This window comes from Somniosus microcephalus, chromosome 1 (genome assembly GCF_052327205.1).
Source record: "Somniosus microcephalus isolate GS21.2 chromosome 1, FLI_Smic_1.0, whole genome shotgun sequence".
Taxonomy (NCBI): Eukaryota; Metazoa; Chordata; class Chondrichthyes; order Squaliformes; family Somniosidae; genus Somniosus; species Somniosus microcephalus.
Window position 1 is genome coordinate 421,341,430 of NC_140987.1, and position 24,503 is coordinate 421,365,932.

General features: G+C 45.2%; 1 protein-coding gene across 1 annotated transcript in view; it reads left to right on the top strand.

Moving 5' to 3' along the window:
• Positions 1-24,503, top strand: part of kdrl (kinase insert domain receptor like) — a 259,302-nt gene that overhangs the window by 208,082 nt on the left and 26,717 nt on the right. The window contains exons 19-26 of the mRNA XM_085999532.1: positions 2,558-2,671; positions 5,017-5,105; positions 5,759-5,924; positions 7,768-7,865; positions 8,852-8,974; positions 9,075-9,186; positions 22,004-22,103; positions 23,827-23,932. Coding sequence (XP_085855658.1) covers positions 2,558-2,671; positions 5,017-5,105; positions 5,759-5,924; positions 7,768-7,865; positions 8,852-8,974; positions 9,075-9,186; positions 22,004-22,103; positions 23,827-23,932 — 908 coding nt within the window. The remainder of the gene's footprint in view (positions 1-2,557; positions 2,672-5,016; positions 5,106-5,758; positions 5,925-7,767; positions 7,866-8,851; positions 8,975-9,074; positions 9,187-22,003; positions 22,104-23,826; positions 23,933-24,503) is intronic.

Sequence of the window (24,503 nt, forward strand, 5' to 3'; positions counted from 1 at the left end):
GATTGTCCTGTTACGAGAGATTGAATAGAATAGGCCTATACTTTCTGGAGCTTAGAAGAATTAGAAGTGATCTCATTGAAACATATAGGCCTAGAAATTCAGTGGGCTGCGCCACCAGTTAGCGCCCAAAGAGGGCACTTAGTGGGTTTAGCGCCACTGGCCACGCCTCCCGCAAAATTTAGCAGGGCGCTAATGGCGGCGTTAGCCTGTAGCGCTGCGCCGCCCCCGATGATGTCATTGGTGTGCGCAGCACCCCGCTACCGCCCCGATCGCGATATTTGGTCGCGTCCCCCGCTGTAGCGATTGCGACCGGTTCAGGGGGGCCTACCTGCAGCGGTAGTGGCGCTAATTAAAGGGGAGGTGCGGGGGCGGCCATTTTTTTTGCTGGCCGCCTGCCAGCACCTCCTCGCGCTGCCGTCCCCGGCCTCCTGAGCCCACCCCCGGGCAGTGCCGGCTGTGTCCCAAGTGCCCGGCACTTCTCCTCGGTGCCGGGCTCTTTTGCTGGCACTCGCGATCTCCGGTCGCGCTGGTGCAGGCCCCTCCCCTTTAAGAAGGGGAGGAAGGCCTGCAGTACCGCAGCGCACCGTGCCACAGCGTGTGGCGCTGCGGCACGTTGCGCTGCGATATTCAGTTGCAGCGCCCCAAGAGGGATGCGGGGCACCTTGAGCAGCGCCCCGCTTCTGTTTGGGGCGCTGAAACTGAATTTCCAGCTGGCGCAAGCGGCTCCGTCCGGAGCGGCAATTCCGGCGCCCAGGCGAGCTTGGCACCCCAAACGGGGCGCCACCGAATTTCTAGGCCATAAGATCTACCCTTGACAAGGTAAATACTGAGAGGTTGTTTCCCCTGGCTGGAGGGTTTAGAACTAGGGGGCATAGTCTCAGGATAAGGGGTCGGCCATTTAGGACTGAGATGAGGAGAAATTTCTTCACTCAGTGGGTGGTGAATCTTTGGAATTCTCTACCCCAGAGGGCTGTGGATACTGAGTCGTTGAGTATATTCAAGGCTAAGATCGATAGATTTTTGGACTCTAAGGGAATCAAAGGATATGGGGATAGGGCGGGAAAGTGGAGTTGATGTAAAAGTTCAGCCATGATCTCATTGAATGGCGGAGCAGGCTCAAGGGGCCGTATGGCCTACTCCTGCTCCTATTTATTATGTTCTTATGTATATCAGGTCCTTTACCCAGTAACTTGTGTCAGCTCAGTGGTAGCACTCTCAACTGTGAATCAGAAGGTTGTAGGTTAAAACAGTGACCACCTTTTTAAAAAGTAGTTAATTGGCTGTGAAGCACTTGGGGAGGTCCTAAGGATGTGAAAGATGCTATATAAGTTTTATCTTTAACATGTCAGGAGAACTTGGCCTTTTCTATTTGTCCTTTAAAAATTAGATAGATAAAAATTGCAGTTTAAATTTTTGTATCAATTATTAATCATGGTGTCACGAATTTGGCAATGCAATGAATAAAACATAAATATTTCTATAATAGTTTATTTTAATCTATGGATTCTAGTCAATAATTCACAGAATCAGGTGTATTCATTTGGAGGTTTCTGGTTTTGTGCAAAGTAGTAAATATGACTTTCAATGGGCTGTTACAACACAAGGGCACAGTACTCACGTGAAAGGCCCAAGATCAAATTTCAATTTCATTCACTTCCAAGTTTCTACAGAAGGCAGGCGGCACGTTTGCCAATTTGGCAAGTGCTGTCTCACAGGGAGACAAAATCTGACCTAATAGATTAACCAAAGAGTGTCCCCGATGGTACCTCTGGATATGTCAACCTACTGAAGTTCACAGTAGAAAAAGGTGGGGGGGGAGGTGCTAGAAGTGCAAAGAAAAGAAAAAATATGAAGGCAGCTTTCATGTGTTAGCTAAACTCAATATTGTTATAAGGAATTTTTCAGCAGCAAGGTGACATTGAATTTTCCAGCACCAATTCACAGTGGTATATCAATGCAGGGCAGAGGATTGATCCCCAGCTCCCTGCCCCCCCTCTCCAAACCAACCCCCCATGTATCTGACTCATTCACTCTGCCATGTGGTGAGGCCTCCACAGAGAAACGGGGAAATAAATCAGAGCATCAGTCATTCCCAGGCCACTGTCATCTGACTTACGAGCATTTAGCTAAGACAAGCATGAGCAGAGGCTGGGGAGTAGGTTATTTCTTTCATACCCCGGCCACGCTAACTGCAGGTGTCACTTCATCTGAGAGAACAAGGGACGGGAAAAATGGAGGGATTCAAAACCATCCATTTTTTTTTTACTACGAACAAGAAAATAAATAACATATTCTGGCCGCTCCATATTACCCACATATTGTTAATGTATTGTTTGGAATTTTACGTCCATATATTCTGTTTATATAACAGTAACTCAGATATTTATTATTAGAAGTGATGAGATCATAGCCAAATCTTGAGTTAATGCCTTATCATTTCATTGTTCTGTTATCCTTCTAAAAACAGCATCGCAACCTTGGCTTTTTAACCTTGCTTTGTAGACAGATCAAACACATTTCCTGTGTATTAATTCACTTCAATCTCACTCTTTAACAGAGGGGGCTACCACTAATGAATGCAAAGCGCTGATGTCAGAGCTGAAAATCCTGATCCACATTGGCCACCATCTGAATGTAGTGAACATGCTGGGAGCCTGTACCAAGCCTGGAGGTAAGGACTCAAGACTCTTCATCTGCTAAACTAGAGCGCACAAGAATTTTGATGGACCATCCAAGCTACCCACCTCCTCACAATATCCCTCCTCTCTCCAGAAACACTTCTAATTGTCTCTTGAACCTATTATTACCGAATACCATAGTGGCCTTCCTTGCTGACTTACTCCACAAGTCTATTCCCTTTATGTCAAAAAAAAACTGGCATCCCTTCTTGCCTCACTTCCTAATTTGGGATCAGATAACATAAGGGCTTTCTGCAGTGTAGGGAAAATTAACCAATCGTATGCATTGTTTGCTTCACTGCATGTCTAGATAATGGAGGTCACTGACCTACTTACAGTCAAACAATTGTGGTTTACCAAATTAAACATTACACTTGGGCATGTCAAGGAATCTCGTTCTAAGCTTTATATTCAAATTCAGAACATTGCTTTCTAAATCTCTGGCTCCAATATTTGGTTGAAAATATAATTCAGAGGGAGGTTCAGTATTATATGACACATCTCCCATCATTCTGCTTACCTAGAATAGCAGAAATAATGGGAGTAGAAATTGCAGTAAAACACGTATTAATTTAACTATGGGATGGCCTGCACCCAATCTGCGCAGGCATTGGACCCACTGCCAAATCCGCGGGGCCCATCTTTTTAGGCGTCCCATTGACAAATTGGTCACTTCATGAACAGAGCAGGCATCAGGCCTGCTCCACTCACGATTCTTCAACGGCCTCTGCGGCCGCCAACCAAAGATAAGTTTTTGAGATTTTTTTTTCCAAAAGTGCCTTCTTATGGAGCCAGGCGGAGCTGGAGTGCTACCCCCACTCTACAGGAGTCGCAGTCATCCCCACCCCCCCTCCCGTAGTCTGCTCCAACGCTACACCCGGAACTTACCCGAGGGCCGCTGCCGGCGAGGGCGTGGGGGCAAGCTGCCTGTGGAGGGGCAAACTGAGGCCCGAGGACCAATTTATGTCGATCCTCGGCCTTCTTGCTTCAGGTGCAGGCTGTCTCTGCAGTTCAGAGTCTGGGCCCAAAAACAGACCCAGACTAATTTCCAACCACAATGTCTTGAACTTGACGTAATCAGGTCAAGAGTATTTTTTTTTAATCAAATCAATTAAGATTAGCCATGTTTTCTTTATGTTTACTTTAGCATAATAATCAAGTTATGATCAATTACAATAATTAACATTTATTTTTATTACATGTTCAACCTTTTCTATAATAAATGTGTTTCCTTACTGATAAGGTTATGAAAACAAACTAAAAAAGTTAACAATGGTATCTTATTATTTGTTTCAAAAAATGAGTCTGCCCGGTGTGGAAATAGAGCAGAAAAGTCCCAGGGTTGGTCCCCAGTCTGTGCTGAGTTTGTTAATCTCAGTATGGCACTTGGAGTATTACAACTGGCCATAGAGCTAAAGCTAAAGAGAGGAAAATCAGCCAGGGTTCCCATTCCTGATCATTGTCCAGTGATCCCTGCTGGAAAGTGCTTGTGTGCGGCACCAAGTGAAGAACGGATTGGTCTTGGTTGTAATGCCCCCATGGTACAATCGCCTTCCACCACTCATTGTCTAGGCTCATACATGAAGAATGGCAATTTATGGGGAGGAACCAGAAGGCGACTAGTGCCTGTGGAATCATACCCCAGGATAGCTCAGCATCTTCAGTAGAAAAGGGGAGAAAATTGGAGGGGGAAAGTCTTAGGGGGGAAAAAAAGGAAAGATTTTAACTCCGTCTATCAGGTCGACACATCTGATTCCCAGCAGACTAGATGAGCAGTCCACCTGCTCACAGGCCTTTTTGGTAGTGATTTGCTGCACAATATTATTTTCTTTCTGCCATCTGGGAGAGGGCCTGAACTTCAGTAGCACTTACCACTGTCAAGTTGACAAAGAAAGAAAACCCATCACGTGGGGATCATTAGCTTCTCTTGTGCCTCTTTGTGCTACCAGTACTGGAAGGGTTACGCTGTATTATTACTTGAATGGTGAAGTGGGTCTCTACAACTAACTAGTCTAACTCGTACATGCACCATTCTGATTGATGAATTCTGAAAAGCATTTTGTTTGTATTGCTCAATATCTGCATTATGAATAGTAGGTTCTTGTGGATGTTTGCTCAAGCATAACCTGTCAATTCAGAAGGAAGAAATGTTTCCAAGAATAATAAATCCTTTGTAAAAATTAACTTTTGTAGTCAATTTGCCAGTTTTAATCCAATTCTCCTTTTGTCAGCATGCTTGTTTCAACAAGAACAGTGTACTGCACAGATTTTAAAAAATCCCATGGGATAGATAATCACTGGCTGTTCTCTAAAAGTTGTTTTGTTTGTTTTACACCAGGCCCTCTGATGGTAATTGTGGAATATTGCAAGTATGGAAACCTGTCTAACTATCTCCGGAGCAAGAGAAATGACTTCATTTTAATCAAGGTAAGACCAAAAGCTGAGAGCATGATTGAATGCTCAAGGTTACTTTGGTAACCTGAGGGGTAATGGTCTGTCTAACAGCTCAAAAACTGCAATCAACACATCTCCTTTTATTATACCCTTAGGAGTATAATTCCATCTAGCAGCACACTGGGTGACTCATTTGCATTCAACATTATTCTAATGCAGTCATTAACTGGTTTGGAATAAAACGGATTAACAACTGCATTAGAATAACTTGCAAAGGAATTTTTAACTGAACAAATTAAACCAGTGGACTATCTGACAAAATGAAACTTCTTGTACTTTTTAAAAAGAAAACACACACACAAACATCAACACAAGCACCAACACACCACCTGGAATGGTACGGAATCATAGAAACTAGGAGGGGAGAAAAAATAGTAAAAAAGAAACATCTTAGCCATCTGAATTATGAGTCTGCAATTTAAAGGTCTTGTATATATCACCATTCCATTAAAGTCAAGCACAGTCGCCGCACATAAGGATATTTCAGCTGTTGCACATCTGGACAGTATCTATTCATTATGGTGTTGAGTCTTTGCCATTGGCCCTGATCACGCATGGTCCCATCTATTGCACGCACCTGCCTTCCTGCGGTCTCTGTAAATGATAAACCTGCTGTATATTTCCAGTGTCAGAAAAATGTCAACCAGCCTGAGACTCTCGTCGATGAGACCAACCCCGACATAATGGAAAGCACAAAGCGAAGACTGGAGAGCGTGGCGAGTACAGGAAGCTCAACAAGCTCGGGCTTTGTGGAAGATAAGAGTTACAGTGACACAGAAGAGGAAGAGGAAGGTACGTTCATCTTCCTTCCTCGTGTGTACTACTTTGGGAATCATTGAATTGCCAAGATTGTTCCCATTAACACGACTATTAAAAATCTATAACGAGAGTAGTTTATTGTATGAGTGTGGAATTTCCTTTTAAACTAAACTCAAGTGACCCTCTGAAAGGCTCTAAATAGATCTGCTAAGGTATCAAAACATCCTGTTGGACTTCACAATATTATTGGACTGCCGGACAAATCCGATTGCATTGTGTACTTTATATTATCATTAATAATCACTTTACCATTGTCAGTAAACTTAATGTTATCAGAAGTAAATAGCCCCGATAAGCTTGCAAGCTGATAATACTGTACCACAAATTCAGACAGATGTTAACCCTTTGAGGGCTGCAAACTTATTCCAGCAACCTAGTTTGTGCTCATCGAGGTGAGGGAAGTCAATGCTTGGGAATGGAACACGTTCCCAAGTCGAGCACCAGTGTCAGCATCAAGCACTCTCAGGTCAGCTACACCACAGTAACATGCAGAGTAATACCAGTTTTGTGCTGTAGGCCCATGTCCACTAGGAACTGGATTGTGTCGCAATTCATTTCATATAGAATCTTCATAGCAGGTAGACAGAGAAGATTTTCACCCTAACTACCCACCCACCTGGTTTGTGCGCCCTTTTAGATTCTCCCTGTGCTGCTACCAGCAAACATGCAAGTGTGCTGCTGTTGGATGGCACATAGTGGCATTTTCTTCCAGCCACAAGTTGCATAAGCTCTCAACCAACCTCTGTAGGTGTAATGAGGGTCTTACATGGCTGGCCTGTGCAGACTTTCCTTTGGCACTGAGGAAGTTCCATCGGCAGAAAACTATGACTGTGACTTGGAAGCAACCGCACAAGTGTGAGATTGCAATTGTACAGTTCCTTTAAAGCGGCAGTCACGACTTTTGAACAACTGCACATGGACAATCCAGTGAATGTGCGGCCGCTCCAGTGCTGCCACCAGTGTTTTGAATTCCACCCTACAATACAGAGAGGGCAAATCCAGAGCGGGAGCTGCTGACTGTAATGGAGATATGATGGCCTAGAAATTCACTATGGCCCCGCCAGCTGGCTAGCGCCCAAAAGTTAGCGCTGGGCGGGAAGCCTATAGTGATCGTCAGATATTCATTGTTAGCGCCCCAATTCGGAACGGGGCGCTATACCAGGGTGTGCCCGCCTCCGCTTGGGGCGCTGACACTGAATATCAGCGCTCTTGGCGCCGCTGCGCCAGCCGCTGCGGAGCGGCAGGCTGTGGTACTGCAGGCCTCCTCCTTCTCTTAAGGGGGAGCTGCCTGCAACGGGGAGATCGCCGCTGGATAGTGCCGGCAAATGAGCCCGGCACCACGGAGAAGTGCCAGGCTCGCGGAAAGCAGCCGGCAATGCCGCGGTGGGGGGGGGGTGGAGGAGGTGCGGGCAGGCGGCCGCCGAAAAAGCGGCCGGCCGCACCTTCCGCTTTAAAGCGCCCCACTAAGGCAGCAGGACGGCCCCGTTTTCTGGTAGCTGTTTGCGGCCGCTTCGGAGGAGGCGGCCGCAACTAAATATGGGGATCGGGCCGGTTTCGGGGCGGAACCGGGGCACTGCGCACACCGATGACGTCATCGGTGCCGGTGCAGCGCTAACGGCTACCGCCGCCAATACTGCTGCGCTGAATATCTGCGCAAACTCATTTCTGACGCAAAATCACTCTTTAGGCGTTAACTGGGCGCAAAGCTGGCAGCGCCTTAATGAATTTCTAGGCCGATGTATTTAAAATAAAGAATTGGCAATTATGATGCATTTACATCCATCCAGCTGACAGTGAGCCTTGATCTGTCTTGCAGATGCTGAAGACCTCTACAAACGACCACTGGCTATGGAAGACCTGATTTGTTACAGTTTCCAAGTAGCCAAAGGCATGGAATTTTTGGCTTCAAGGAAAGTAAGTTGATTCCCAATTCCTGCAAACATCAGGGCTTCCTCTCATCAGAAGTTTGCATTTTCACTGCTGGTACTGACCCAAAATGTCATCTGTACACCAGTACATCAGACAGTGATACCCTGGTCAAATTTGTCTTAATAAAGTGGGACGGCATGTAATCATTGGAGTTCAATATTCTGTGCTCCAGATTCACTGCACGAAAGGGCCAACATTTACCTTCAGGCGGAGGATGGGCAGGTGGTGGGCGGAGTGCACCGGCCGCCAGCCCGTACTTACGGGCGTGAGGCCTGAAGCCTGGGCCTGGTTAGAATGTGGAACTCGTTACCACAGCAAATGGTTGAGGGAAATAGCTTAGATACTTTCAAAAGGAAACTAGATGAGTACATGAGAGAAAAGGGAATAGCAAGATATACTGAAAGGCTGAGATGAGGTAGATGGAATGGGAGGAGACTCATGTGGAGTATAAACACCAGCACTGACTAGTTGGGCTGAATGGCCTCTTTCTGTGCTGTATATTCTATGTAATTCTATGTAGTTCTATGTCATTTGCATGCTGCTGGCAAGTTGTGAGCACCAAGCAATTGCCCCGCTGCAGCACAGCCGACTCCCAAGCTGACTTGGCCGATGGTTGAAGGTTGGGGCCTGGGGAGAGGGAGGTGATCCCTGGGGGGCCTCCGACGGGCTTGCAACGGGCCAATCTCAAATAGGCCACCCAAGACACTAAGCAGTGCCAAGCACTTCCCCATAGGAAGGGAAAATCAGCGTGTGAGGCAAGCCACATTACTATTTCATGCTTGTTGCAGGCCAAGTATAAGATCACATTGACAGAGACCTGGCAACAGGGATTTTGTCCTCCACTTTCAATAAGGGTAGAAGATAACATAACAAAACACAGAAAAATGAATGTCAGTGTTCGTTTAAAAAAAAATCAAAAGAATAAAATTGGCTTTGTTTCTAAGCTCCTGAATATTCCATTGTAATTCCAGTGCATCCATCGGGACTTGGCAGCACGTAACATCCTCTTGTCTGAGAGCAACGTTGTAAAGATCTGTGACTTTGGCCTGGCTCGTGACATTTACAAAGACCCAGATTATGTACGAAAAGGAGATGTAAGTTTATAGGATGCCAGCTTTCTATCACAGAACCTGAATTAATAGAGCTTCCTGCTTCTCTGTCCAGTGGCTGATATAGTCTTGTGCATCTTTGCAGGCCCGACTCCCACTCAAATGGATGGCACCAGAATCCATATTTGATAAAATCTATACAACTCAGAGTGATGTCTGGTCTTTTGGAGTGCTGTTGTGGGAAATGTTTTCCTTAGGTAAGCCTGAAAAAAAAGGAATAATTAACATCAGAAAGTAATTTTGAATTAACATTTAAGCTCTAAAAGCCGCCTGAGGCTGCATGTCAAAAATCAGAAATAGATGCCAATTTTGAAATTATTAGGCAGTCTTCAGAAGATGTATCCAGTTACTTTTTATATTGTGTACATAACTCTATTGTATACAGATCTCTATATTTATAGGGTTCATCTTATACATTAGAATTAATAATGCATGGATCAAAGAATATTTAATTATACTAAAAAATGCTATTGGCTTGAAATTGTATTGTATGATAATAACAAATGTGTGTGCGTTAAATTCCGTTGTTTGCAGTTTTAGCAAATCAGCCTTCATTGATATATCAAACATGTGAGTTCATCATAAATCTACTTCTGGAGAATATCAATGGCAAAAACCTAGTTGCTCGCTTAATCTGAATTGAGGATTTGTGCATGGCATTTTAATTGAAAGAAATTATTTTCAAAAGTATTAAGGAAATCTGCAGCAACTGCACCATTACGTAAACTAAAAAAAGAGAGCTGCGGGATGATCTCCCCTGATTATTATGTGTTACTGACATAGCAAATGTAGCAGGAAGATTTCCTATGATTTCTTTTGCAATGCTTTTACAATTTTGCTAGAAACAACAAACATAGGAAATTTTCCGTTACTTTTGCACACAACAAACAAAGGAAACCTTCCCTCCCTGCTTGTATTGAGCATGACCATGTCAGTCTACAATATCTGGAATTTTCATTGGCTGAAAATCAGCCTCGAAAACCTCTCAGCCAATAAAAGCCCTGTTTGAAAAGAAAAGGTTGCTCCCACTTCCAAAATGGGCAATAAGAACGAGCAGCTTAAGCAGAGAGGTAAATAAAAGATTATGGAGAAGAATTTGACTTCAATGGAAAAACTAATTGGGTGTGGTGTAAATCGGGCTGCTGATTCACTATCGCCTGTTTTGTGCTTTCGTTAAAGACCAATTTCGCTCCCTATAGGTTTTAAAAAGAAAGGAAACGTGGTTAGAATAGGTAAAGAAGATCAACAGTTGTTTTTGTGACTGGAAGCCTGTGTCCAGTGGTGTACCGCAGGGATCGGTGCTGGGTCCTTTGCTGTTTGTAGTGTACATTAATGATTTAGATATGAATGTAGGAGGTATGATTAGTAAGTTCGCAGATGACACGAAAATTGGTGGAATGGTAAATAGCGAGGCGGGAAGCCTCAGGCTACAGGACAATATAGACGGGTTGGTCAGATGGGCAGAACAATGGCAAATGTAATTTAACCCTGAAAAATGTGAGGTGATGCATTTTGGGAGGACTAACAAGGCAAGGGAATACACAATGAATGGTAGGACCCTAGGAAGGACAGAGGATCAGAGAGACCTTGGTGTGCAAGTACATAGATCCCTGAAGGCAGCAGGACAGGTAGATAAAGTGGTTAAAAAGGCATATGGGATACTTGCCTTCATTAGCCGAGGCATAGAATATAAGAGCAGGGAGGTTATGATGGAGCTGTACAAAACGCTAGTTAGGCCACAGATGGACTACTGTGTGCAGTTCTGGTCACCACACTATAGGAAGGATATGATTGCATTGGAGAGGGTGCAGAGGAGATTCACCAGGATGTTACCTGGGCTGGAGCATTTCAGCTATGAAGAGACTGGACAGGCTGGGGCTGTTTTCCTTAGAGCAGCGAAGGCTGAGGGGGGACCTGATTGAGGTGTACAAAATTATGAGGGGCATAGATAGGGTAGATAGAAAGGAACTTTTCCACTTAGTAGAGGGGTCAATAGCCAGGGGGCATAGTTTCAAGGTAAGGGGCAGGAGGTTTAGAGGGGATTTGAGAAAAAACTTTTTCACCCAAAGGGTGTTTGGAATCTGGAACTCACTGCCTAAAAGGGTGGTAGAGGCAGGGACCCTCACAACATTCAAGAAGCATTTAGATGAGCAATTGAAACGCCATAGCATACAAGGCTACGGACCAAGTGCTGGAAAATGGGATTAGAATAGACAGGGCTTGATGGCTGGCGTGGACACGATGGGCCGAAGGGCCTCTTTCTGTGCTGTATAACTCTATGACTCTATAACATCAAAGTTAATATGAAAGGGGACAGAAAAAATTCAAGAGAAAGAATACAAGTGAAAAGAATATATGGTAGGGCAAGCAGAAATGTTATTCTTATGTCAATTATGTGTTAGGTTTTTAATTTACTAGTTTAGGGTTCATCTTATTCTTGATCTGCAATATTAGCACCAATACCAATGGCACAGCATGTAAACTGAAAACCAATCTTCAGCCCAGAAAGACAAAAATTCCCCTGAACCCGCTGATTGTCCAAAGGTTAAAATATGGCCAGAAAAAATGTTTTTACTTCTACAGCTGTCGGAGAGTGAATAAATCTAATGGGCAATTTTTGAACCATAATTGTTAGCTTGCGGGCTAGATAAAGCTCAGAAATCTAAAGAAATATTAACACTTGTGCCTCAATTTCACCTACCGAGGGGGGGCTCAGTGCGGCCAAGGTAGGTGGCGGGTTGCAACTCCGCTCCTGGCTCCATCCTGCTCTGTGAGAATAATTTTCCATTGATGGTGCTTGTTAAGCCCGCTCTACGAGGTTCCCGGCCAACTAAAAGGAAGCGGGGCTGATGATGTCACTTGATGACGCGTCTTCAGCCGGTTTCCTTAAAGGGGCCATATCCACATTCATTTTGACAGTTGTGCTGTCAGTGTTCTACAGCATTGAGGTGCTGCAAACACTGACAAGCGCTACATAAGCTTGCATGGCTGCATCCAGGCTCTCCCACGACTCCCTCCATATGCTTATGGAGGGAGTCATGAGAGAACCTGGGTACAGCCAGCACACAGGGATAGTCTCTTCCCTTCCGATGGGCGGAAGAGACCCTTCCCAGGGCACCAATGCAGCCAGGTTGGACATTGCACAGGAGGACACAAGCAGGGATGTCATCAGCAGGACCAGGCTGCAGTGGCACAAACCTTTCTATGATCTCAGTAGATCATGAAACGTTACTGCAAAGCCGCACTCAACCTCATCCTGCTGTGCCACTCATCACATCCCCGTTACTCTGCCTTCCCTACCCTGCTCCTGCACATCCTTACTCATACCAACTTACCTTGCACCTCCACCCAACCCTCTCTATCTACATCATTACATCCCCATCTCACTAGCCACTCCTCACACACATTGCATTGCATGGCTTTGCAGCCCAAGCCTAATCCTGTCCTCCCCAAACATCCACACATCTATAGATATGTGAAGAGAAAAAGATTGGTGAAGTCAAGCGGAGGTCCCTTGCAGTCAGAATCAGGGGAATTTATAATGGGGAACAAAGAAATGGCAGACCAATTAAATACATACTTTGGTTCTGTCTTCACAAAGGAGGACACAAATAACCTCCCAGAGATGTCAAGGAACATAGGGTCTAATGAGAGGGAGGAACTGAATGAAATCAATATTGGTAGGGAAATGGTGTTAGAGAAATTGACGGGATTGAAGGCCGATAAATCCCCAGGGTCTGATAATCTACATCCTAGGGTACTTAAGGAAGTGGCCTTAGAAAAAGTAGATGCATTGCTGGTCATCTTCCAAAATTCTATAGATTCTGGAACAGTTCCCATGGATTGAAGGGTAGCTAATGTTACCCCACTATTCAAAAAAGGTGGGAGAGAGAAAACAGGGAATTATAGACTGGTAAGGCTGACATCAGTAGAGGGGAAAATGCTAGAGTCCATTATAAAAGATGTAATAGCAGAGCACTTGGAAAACAGTGACAGGGTCGGACAAAGTCAACATGGATTTACATAGGGTAAATCGTGCTTGACTAATCTACTGGAATTTTTTGAGGATGTAACTGGTAGAATAGATAAGGGAGAACCAGTGGATGTGGTGTATTTGGACTTTCAGAAGGCTTTCGATAAGGTCCCGCATAAGTGATTAGCGTGTAAAGATAAGGCACATGGGATTTGGGGCAAGGTACTGACTTGGATAGAGAACTGGTTGGCAGACAGGAAGCAAAGAGTTGGAATAAACGGGTCTTTTTCCGAGTGGCAGGCAGTGACTAGTGGGGTACCGCAGGGATCGGTCCTAGGACCCCAGCTATTCAAAATATATATTGGCCCAGAAATTCGGGTCGGGGGCTTCCCACGGGTGTAAGCCCCCGATCTGCACTTACCTTGCGCGTTGAGCTGTGGGCCCCCGTGGGATTCCAATCCGGGGCCTGGTCCAGCTGCCGGCGCGCAGTGCTTGCGTATCCCAGGGGCACAGTTAGTTCGATGCGTCCCCTGGGATCACGTGGGCCATGGGCAGCCAATCAGAGCAGGGAATGCTCCATTCATAAGTCTGACAGGAAGTGCTGTCAAACTTAGAAATACTACGGGCCCTTTCTTCTTACAAAACACCACTAAATCTTCAAATAAATTTTTTTTAAACATCACATTTTTAAAATGAACTATAAATTACATGAAATAACTATTTTAAACAATTATTTAAATTTTTGAAAAAAATAATTTTATTTTCTAACAGGGCTAAAAATAAACTTACCTTGCTTTAAAGTATTTAAAAATAATAAACCTGTGGAAAAAATGTTTTAATTTTAATTCATTCACCACTTACCTTGTAAAAAGCAGGCCTTACGCCTCCTTTTTACAATTCTAAATTCTGCAGGCTTACCTTCCCGGGAAAACTTGTAAAAAAAAAACGAACTTCGATGCGCACATGCAGCCTCCCCCGCGCACGCATTCGACCTCTGAACCCCTTCGTTCAGAGGAACGGAAGTGCTGGTTTCCCGCGCATGCGCATTGCATACAGGAAACCGGCACTTCCATTGGGTCTACGGGTGAGTACCCCGTGCGTACTCGCCCGTGGAGACCCGAATTTCTGGTCCATTAATGATCTAGACGAGGGAACTAGATGTAATATATCCAAGTTTGCAGATGACACAAAGCTGGGTGGGCGTGTGTGCTGTGAGAAGGATGCCGAGAAACTCCAGTATGATTTGGACAGGTTGAGTGATTGGGCAGATGCATGGCAGATGCAGTATAATGTGGATAAATGCGAGGTTATCCACTTTGGTGGCAAAAACAGGAAGGCAGATTATTATCTGAACGGCAATAGATTGGGAGAAGGGGAAGTGCAACGAGACCTGGGTGTCCTCGTGCACCAGTTGCTGAAGGTAAGCATGCAGGTGCAGCAGACGGTTAAGAAGGCAAATGGTATGTTGGCATTCGTAGCGAGAGGGTTCGAGTACAGGAACAAGGATGACTTGCTGCAGTTGTACAGGGCCTTGGTGAGACCACACCTTGAGTATTGTGGGCAGTTTTGGTCGCCTTATCTGAGGAAAGATGATCTTGCCATGGAAGGAGTGCAGTGAAGATTCACCAGACTGATACCTGGGATGGCAGGAATGACGTATGAGGAGAGATTGGTTCGATTGGGCTTATACTCGCTGGAGTTTAGAAGAATGAGAGGGGATCTCATTGAAACGTATAAAATTCTAACAGGACTAGACAGACTAGATGCAGGAAGGATGTTCCCGATGGCCGGGGAGTCCAGAACCAGGGGTCACAGTCTAAGGATAAGAGGTAAGCCATTTAGGACAGAGATGAGGAGGAATTTCTTCACCCAGAGAGTGATGAACCTGTGGAATTCTCTACCACAGAAGGCAGTTGAGGCCAATTCATTAAATATATCCAAGAAGGAGTTAGATATATTTCTTAAGGCTAAAGGGATCAAGGGATATGGGGAGAAGGCAGGGACAGGGTACTGAGTTTGGATGATCAGCCATGATCTCATTGAATGGCGGAGCGGGCTCGAGGAGCCGAATGACCTACTCCTGCTCCTATCTTCTATGTTTCTATGGCCACTTTCTAACAACGTTAACTGAATATCAATCAAAGAGAGAATCTTGACCAACTCTTCTTCTCCACTCTTGCTCGAGGCACTGAGGCTAATTTAGTGCCTTCAACTGGTGTCAGCCAATTCCGCATGGCACTGTGATCAAATCTGGATCCTTCTACCTTCCTGCTTTGCATGCCACCGTTCCACAGCTGTCAATGAATATTTACTGAGATCTTTCATCCATAGTCATTACCAACCTTCATGGCAAAAGAAGCTTCCCCAACGGCCAGTGTTGGCATAGTTTGAGTGAATTACTGATGCTGCTTCCTCACTTCCCAGATAAACAAAATCCCTCAGAGTTAGTGAAATGCTCCTTTCGATGGGTAAAGTTAAAACAAAAACATTTCTATAGCTATAAAAATATTATAGGTACTACAATTCAATGAAAGATTTCTGTTTCTTCAGGACTGCTGCATGTTGTGAAATGATTGGTGTCACAGAACGGAAAATATTTTAAATTGGTTTCACGTGACGTGTGAGAAAGGATAATGTTTCTGCATAATGAGTAGTGAGGCATGGGTATGGCGTGTACATACAGAAACTAAACAACAGATAATGAGGAATGAACCACAGCAAATGGGCCACCCAGTCAGGACAGCTTTCCAAATCTAATTAAACACCATCCCCCACCCCCGCCACCACACCCCACCAGACATCACAATAAAGTGGATTGGCTTGGTTTAACAAAAGCACCAATCACATTTTTCACCTAGTGTAGTAAAGTAAGAACGAAAACTTAAGGAACGCAATACTATGTCTAGTAGAAAGAGGTAGAATGGGTGGTTACTTCAGCCTGAAGGCCTTCTCCTGGCCTTATAAATTATTGTGTACTATTTCTATCACAGGTGACAAATAAATCTAAGTAAACACTTAGGCCGCGAATTTAATGGAGGAGGCGGGATGGGGGCGGGACAGCTGGTTTCCTGGTTCTGGTCCTGCTCCCAGCTGCAGCCGCTCTGTAGACGTGATTTTCCCTTGATTGTTAAGCCCGCCCTGTGGGCTTCCCGTCCAATTAACAGGAAGCGGGTCTGATGATGTCAGCCGATTTCCTTAAAGGGACCACAGCCACATTGAGTTTGACAGTTGTTCTGTCAGTGTTCTAAAGCATTGAGGTGCTGCAAACACTGACAAGCACAACACAAAGGTGGACGCTTGCACCCCGGCTCTTAAATGACACCCTCCATATGCTTATGGAGGGAGTCACAGCATGCAGGGAGGTTCTCTTCCCTTTCAAGGGCAGACGAGACTTCCCCAGGACACCAACGCAGCCTGGTTGCACATTGCATAGGAGGGCAAAAGCAGGGATGTCATCAGGGGTCCCTGTCTGCAGTGGCGCCAACCTTTCAATGATCTCAGTGGATCACGAAACGTTACTGCAAAGCCACACTCAAACTCACCCTGCTGTGCCCCTCATCACATCCCCATCACTCTGCCTTCCATACCCTACTCCTGCACATCCTTACTCACACCAACTGACCTTGCATCTCCACCCATCCCTCTCTATCTACATTATCACTTTCCTATCTCACTAGCCACCCCTCACACTCACCCTCATCCTACTGCAAGCATACCAACTAACAACACACAGGGGCCTAGAAATTCAGTGGCGTTTGCGCCCACTTAGCGCCTGAGGAGGTGTTTTGCGGCGGAAGTGTTGTTGCGCCTGAAATTCAGTTCTGGGCGAAATTCGGCGTTAGCCGGTAGCGCTGCGCCGGCACCGATGACGTCATCGGTGTGCGCAGCGCCCCGGTTCCAACACGATGCCGGCCCGACGCCCAAATTCAGTTGCGGCCGCCTCTCCCGTAGCGGCCGCAAAGAGCGTTTGTAAAACGGGGCCTTGCAGCTCCGAGAGGCCGGGGCGTAAAGGTGGAGGTGCGGCCGGCCCTGGCCGCACCTTCCTCCCCGGACTCCCACACCACCCCCCCCCCCCCCCCGCGACATTGGTCTCTGACCCCCGCGAGCCCGGCTCATTTGCCGGGGGAATCCAGCGGCGATCTCACGGCTGCAGGCAGCTCCTCCTTAAGAGAAGGAGGAGGCCTGCAGTACCCCACCTGCCGCACCGCATCAGGTGGCGCTGCGGCAGCTGGACGCCTGAAATTGACTTTCAGCGCCCCAAGCGGAGGCGGCCAAACCCTGCAATAGCGCCCGCCTCCGTCTTGGGGCACTGCAACTGAATTTCAGGCGGGCGCTACGGGAATCCGGGCGCAACGCAAACTTTCGGGCGCTAAACACCAGGCGCGGCGATAGGGAATTTCTAGGCCAAGGGCACTTGAGAGGTTTCTGGTAATGTGTTGTCATACAGTGAAATCTATTTTCCAAAAGTGCCCCTTTTTGGACAGATCTGTGCGCACCTTGAGAAGTGTCTTACTGAGTTCCAGTGAATGTTCAGACATAACTTCCCCCCCCCCCCCCCCCCCCCCCGTTATAGTGACGTGTGTGCATGGAATGGCTTGGATATTAAAGGGATGCTTCACGGTGCTGGTGTGGGATGGTGGCAACCTTGTGCATCATGTGGCAGCCAGGGTTTACAGCGTCAAGTGAAGTAAATCTGGCCATGGTGATGCCATCGCTGGCCTCCCAGGCAGCAATGTTGTCAGGGGCTGATGCCCTGTGTCCTGTGCAGCATCAGGTGATGGCGGAGAAGGTTGGTGATGAGGTTGGTGATGTTGGTGTGCCTGGTGATGTTGGTGTTGGGGCTGATCGTGGAAGGATTCAGAGGACCAAGTTTGATTTTTTTCAAGGGCTCCGAAGTTGCTGCAATAGATGGCAGCTGTAGGTGAGATGACAGAAGCGATCTGTCAATGGTGAGAGAGGTTCTCCCAATGAGGTGGCATTGGACATACAGTTGGATCTAAAAACTTGTAAGCTAAAGAAATCTCTATATGTATTAAAAATGCAGTAACCAACACTTTCTGCACTCTGAAACTGACCATCTGCAACACGGCATCCTTGACACCACTTCTGCAGCTGTCAGCTTTTCATAAACATCAGAGCAGATTCAAAACACACCAGGGTGAGTTGGCGTGTTCCCCGAGCAGCGGGTAACCCGTGGGGGAGAATGTAAAATTAAAGTAAGCCTCAAAATAGTCTAAATTGGCTCTTAACAAGCTATTTAACAATCTGAATTGTCTCCCCCGCCACTTGGTGTCGGGTCAGTTCACCGCTGACAGATCCGACACCTGGGAGACTCGCGTGGAGGCGGGTTGACAGCGGGTTTCCTAACTGCTGTCAATCTTTGTTATTTTGACAGCGGACCCGCCTCCAAACCTGCCCCCTGGGCGCTATTAAAATTGCAGCCTTAGTATGCTTTTGTTTACTGTGTATGTTTAGGTGAAAATTCATCTCAGTCACCATTTTCCTGGGGTCAACACCACCTGGAAATACTGTGTAAAATGCGTTTGTAGAATTTACAAAATCAGTATGGAAACAGTTGAGCTGATTTTCCTTTTGTTGCACCTGGCATAAAGTATTGCCTGGATAGATCATAGTGGAAAATCAGCAGGGGAGGATTCCACGCCTGTATTGGATGGAAAATCAGGCAGGGTCCATTATGGACATGCAACCCTTCCCACCCAATTTCCCTCTGTGTGTTACACCCAGGCGATCTTTTATGTCAAGTTCAATAACAGGATAATCTACTCTAATAAATCATGGAATTATGAAGTGATAGCCAAGCTACCCAATTGACTACAAAGTTCTCTCTATTCATTCAGATAACTGAGCAGTAATTCTACAGTATTACTAACCGTGGTAGGAAGCCTAATTCCCAGCTCTTTTGATGGAAATTTTATTCCATTTTCATGAGATGGAATTTAGCGACTGGGCCCATGTTGCTGAAGATTCACGTGTTAATCAACAAAGTAGAGGTGGGAAGTGTTTCAAACTTGTGACCTCTAATCTATATTGATGCTCCAATTACCTTAAAGCATTGTCACTGACACCAGCCATTGGAGAAGCTACAGCAGCTGGAAAACAATGTTGCAAAAACACGTGCAATTGTTTTTTTTATTCCAGTACAATGAAGTCATCCCGCAATGTAAATAGGGTGGGTCAATAGCACCAGGAGCTACAGGCACTATTACAGTGCTGCTTCTTCAGGCAGTCCTATAATGCGAATGCAAATTGAACGCCTTTTGTTGCACTCTAAGCATAACCCCCTCAATCAGAAAACAGAGCTAATCCACAGGTTTTGTTAACAAAGTGCACATACCCACTTGTGACACACTGATGCTGACTGAATATACATCATTTGTGAGTCTCCGTAGCTACTCTTTGAAGAGAAAATCCTTCAGTCAACTCTCAGATTGACTGCGGTTTTCAGTTTATGTCACCAAAATGGGCCTTTCACATACCAAACCAATTTTGCATTAACAGTGTCATTGATCACAGATGCATAGTACTCCTACAGTTAATAGTACTCAGTAATGACCCACTTTATGGAGATTCCATAACATCAGAGACAGACACAGAGCCAGACTCCCTCTTTTTTAGCAATGGGAATGGTAGGCCTTCAGTCTTGACTGAGTGGTGGTAGGAAGAAAAGTAAATAAGCGAAAGCAGTGAGACATCTCCAATAAACGGCGATTCCCCAAAATCACCTGATAGAATGTAAAGAGGGTATTAAATATCATGTGGCAGCTCTAGAAAGACAATCAAAGCATAACTTCTAATATGATAGTAGGACTGCCAAAGAACATTATCAAATTCAGCCAAGCTTCTCATTGTTCCGGGATGTACTATCCCACATTAGTGATGCTAGATAAATATAAGTAGGGCTGGCCTGTGATTAGTGTAGTTAGAGTTCCGTATCTTGTTGATCTAGGTTACACAAAGGAAAATCTATGTCTCATTTTAAAAACACATTCAGTTGGCCAGTTATCCAGTATTGATTGAACTACCTCAGTCTGTAACATACTTTGGCTGTAACATATTGAAATACAAATGATGGAAAATTAATCTCAGGAAGTAAAGTGGGAGTGTAATTGTTATTGTATTTACTGTACACATGGTGGATGAATGAAACGATTATGATCATGACCAGTATTAGAAACGGGCTGTTGGGGAAATTCCAAAATGTAAAATAAACCATGCAAGCGCAATTTCCTTGTAATTTAAATCTTTAAATGTTAACGTTATAATATTTAACACATTGTATTCAATTTTGTTGTTCACTATTTTAACAGAGGCAATAGGACCACCATCAAAATAATGAACAAAGGAATGTCATATAAACATGTGAAGTGTTCATATGCTAATATTCAAAGAGCCCAATTTCAAGAGAAATATTTTAAACAGAAGTCTATTTTTTCCACCTACTTTTGTATCCTATGGGGTGGAGGTATTGGTTATTGAGGTTTTCATCTGTAACAAAGGAAGCCGGAGAACTCAAGTCATGGTCCAACTCCTACTCTGTCCCATCTTGCTGTGTGAGTTTTTTGACATGACAAAAAGGGGCAAACTAGACTAGAATAAAATCTATCATTTATCGGGGAGGGGGGACGGGCAGAGGGGACACAGTATATGATGCACGCCTGGCCTAAAGACATTTTTTCACCGTGGTGGGGGGTGGGGGGTTTCTCTCTAGGCTCCCGAGCCCATAAAACACCCACAGCAACCAGCCCTCTGCTAATGCTAGTCACTAAGAAGGTTAGAGAACAGTCATGGGTGCCACTCTTTGATACTTCTCTCATTCCCTGTAAGCTGCATTGTCAATACTCATGGCTCTCTCACAAGTTCCTCAATCTTTGGACTATTTCTTTATTTCTTGTGATTCAGGTGAGAAATATAGAAAGCTGCACCTCTTTCAGTTATGATGTAATTGTAGCTAAAGACAGTGACTCAGTGGTATGGAAAGTTCTTACCTGAATCTACAGCATCACCACACCGCCCTACATTCTATATTTTTTTGCAACTGACAGGAATGCGGAATCTATGAGCCCTATTTTGTAAATTTTTATGATTTCATAAGTCTACTGATAGAGTGCACTATGTTCCACAAATGAGTTGCTGCAGGGATTTATCAGCACAATCCTATTTTCAAATGTGTTGGGGAGCAGGGTGGGGTGGGGTGGGGTGGGGTGAAAGAGAAGACGCCATAAGGGCTTTTCATTCTTCCACAGGTAAGTTACATTGAACGTTAGCCAGCGACATTTGCTCTCAGCTCTGTAGGTGTGGCAACAGTTTACTTATGGCAGCTTCCTGCAAGTCTTTTTAAAACGCTTTGAAATATTTTTGCTTATTCCATAGAAGATTAGAAAGAAAAGATCGCCACACAATCTCCTACTTTCTCCCCAAGCACTCTGCACTTGGCCACATTTCAATTTTAGAGATAAAAATGAAGCCTCTTTAATGGTATTGACAGGCATTACCGACTTCTCAGCTGTGTCCCTGGTGGGATTGAGATGATGAGAACGACACTCTTGCAGCTACTGTTTCATTTCCATATGACTTCCATTGAAATTTTCCTTATGGATCCTGTTTTTGCAGGTTATTGTAGTGACTCTGAAAATAACACACTCATGGGGTGATATAACAGGAGCGGCTAGTCTCTCCTGATGGTTAAGGTATTGAGTAGCTATGCCTGACAGATCAGGCTGGTCCAGATTCAATCCTTGATCTGTGGTGAGTTAGCTGATTGCCATAGAAATAGTGGTAGGGCGTGCTAGGGAGCCCCCTGGGGGAAAGGAGGAAAAGTTGATTAAGGATAGGCTTGAACTTGACTGTGTTGCCTACCCGTGGTCATGTGGTCTGCTAATGGTCATTGTCAAGGCTCACACATTCTTACTGGCCAGTTGGACAAGGTATCTGAGGGTAGCCAATACTCTTGGAGTCAATGAATTGGGGAAAATTGGTGGGAAACTAAGAATCTTTTTTCTATTTCATTGCCTCTCTTATAGGTGCCTCTCCATATCCAGGAGTCCAGATAGATGAGGAATTCTGCCACAGGTTAAAAGAAGGAACAAGGATGAAGCCCCCTGAGTATTCCACACCAGAAGTGTAAGATTTCACTGCTAATCTCTTGTTTTATTTTAACAGAATTGTTGCAGTTGGTTTATATTACAATCGTAAATAATGAAAACCAAACGTATAGATCACATCTAGGTTTGCCTTTGAAGAACCAAGTAGGTGTGGCAAAACTGGAGATAATATTTAAATAAAATCTGAGCCCAGAAATAGGGAGAACGCAACTGGAACATAATTCCACTGGGGCGGAATAATTTGCGGCGGAACCCAGATCCACCAAGTTTGCACCTCACTGATAAAAAGTTGGACTTTGTAGTGAAGGGGTGGGTTATTCTTCTACCCACCCCTGCTCCAGGAGTTTGAGGCTATGTCCGAGGTGTTCCCGGTTTACCCCCAGGAATTCCACCCAAAGTGCCCCTGGTAGGCCCAGTGAGACCAATCTCTGCTGAGAGCTGGCCTAGGTTGTCACTGTGGGCCTGAATTGGGGCCTGAAGCTGAAAGTTAAATGCCAGTCCATCACAGAAGGATTGCTGGTCATTACTAAAGGAGCCATAGAGCTCCTTTGAAATTTTATTTTTTAATTCTGGTCTCTTTGTCTTCAGCCTGTCTCATCTGCACTTCTCAGCGCATCAGAGCGCCGCTCCCAGATCCACCATTTCCCTAGGTTGGGCTCCTCTGTTACACCACTGCGGGCACGGGCACCCACCTCAGGGTCAGCAGCAGGTTGAGTGCACTGAGTGGAAGTTCTGCCCCATCAAACTTCCACCAGCTCCAAAGGTTCTGTGGGATTTCTGCCCCCCTGATGTATAAACTGCACTTTGCACAGGTTTTATGACCAGCAGATCATCGGCTGTATCCTGTGTTTGAGATAAATGTTGTCACTCAGGCATTCAAAGTAAAAGGTAGAAGTGTGAATTTTATTTTTGCCAGTTGTCCCCCTGTATGACTCAGTTACACACTGCCTTTACCAACTAAAGCATGATGGGTGTCCACAGCTGTGACTTTTAAAGCAGTATAACCAATACACCATTTTACCACAGATAGAACTAGCAATAAACAAACAAGTCAACATAAATACCTACCCAGCAAGCAAACACTATACAAAGTCTAAACTGGCTTGTACTAGGTAAATACAGACACATTCAAGTTTTGGTCCAAACTCACTTGATTCTGCTTGAAAGCAAGCCCAAATTTCTGCAACAACTCTCTCTCAGAGCTAATACTATTTTAATACATCACTACAGTGTCAGCTGTGGCTCAGTTGGCAGCACACTTGCCTCTGAGTCAGAAGGTTGTGGGTTCTAAGTCCCACTCCAGGGACTTGAGCACATAAAGCAAGGCTGACACTCCAGTGCAGTGCTAAGGGAGTGCTGCACTGTCGGAGGTGCCGTCTTTTGGATGAGACATTAAACCGAGGCCCCGTCTGCTCTCTCAGGTGGACGTAAAAGATCCCATGGCACTATTTCGAAGAAGAGCAGGGGAGTTATCTCTGGTATCCTGGCCAATATTTATCCCTCAACCAACATAACAAAAACAGATTTATCTGGTCATCATCACATTGCTGTTTGTGGGACCTTGCTGTGTGCAAATTGGTTGCCGTGTTTCCCACATTACAACAGTGACTACACTTCAAAAAGTACTTCATTGGCTGTAAAGTGCTTTGAGATGTCCGGTGGCAACGAAAGGCGATATATAAATGCAAGTCTTTCTTTCTTTAAACAAGGCAGCTAATACTCATGCTGTGTGTCTGTTTTAGCTATCAGACAATGTTAGACTGCTGGCTTGGAGAGCCGGGAGAAAGGCCTACCTTCAGTGAGCTGGTGGAACAGCTGGGAGATCTTTTGCAGGCCAACGTTCAGCAGGTAGGAGAACCTGAACAGTTTGGATGTTATTGGGGTGGGGGGGGGGAGGTAGTACAAGAGACAAACATTCTCGGAAGCAGAAATGCCAAAAGAAGTTGTACACTATTTTTTAAATAGCCCACCAATGAGAGTTCTGTTTACTGTGTTTTATACAATGGAAGTGGCATCATGGAGGAGGATTTCCTGTGTGTGCTAGCTGTGGTGAAATAATAAATCCATTTATAAAGAACAAGTTTATGACTTCAGGAACAGAGGTGAAGTCTGGAGGAAGCCTGGGGGAGGGAAACCGGCTGGGGACTGGAGAAGGGGGACCGCCCAGGACCTGGAGAAGGCCGAATGTAAAGGTCGGGATTTGGTGGAGGCTCAGGAGTGAGCTCAGGCCTGCAGGAGAGCACAGAACATGGAGGCGATCTGAGGCAAATTTGAAAATCAGGACCTGGAAGTTATAGGGCAAAGAAAGGGTGAAACTTGGAGCTTGGGGACTGGAGCCTTAGGTTGTTGTGGACCCCCAACCTGCAGAAAAGACAGAAAAAAAGTAACCCACTGCCATTATTATACTGCTGCTCACCAG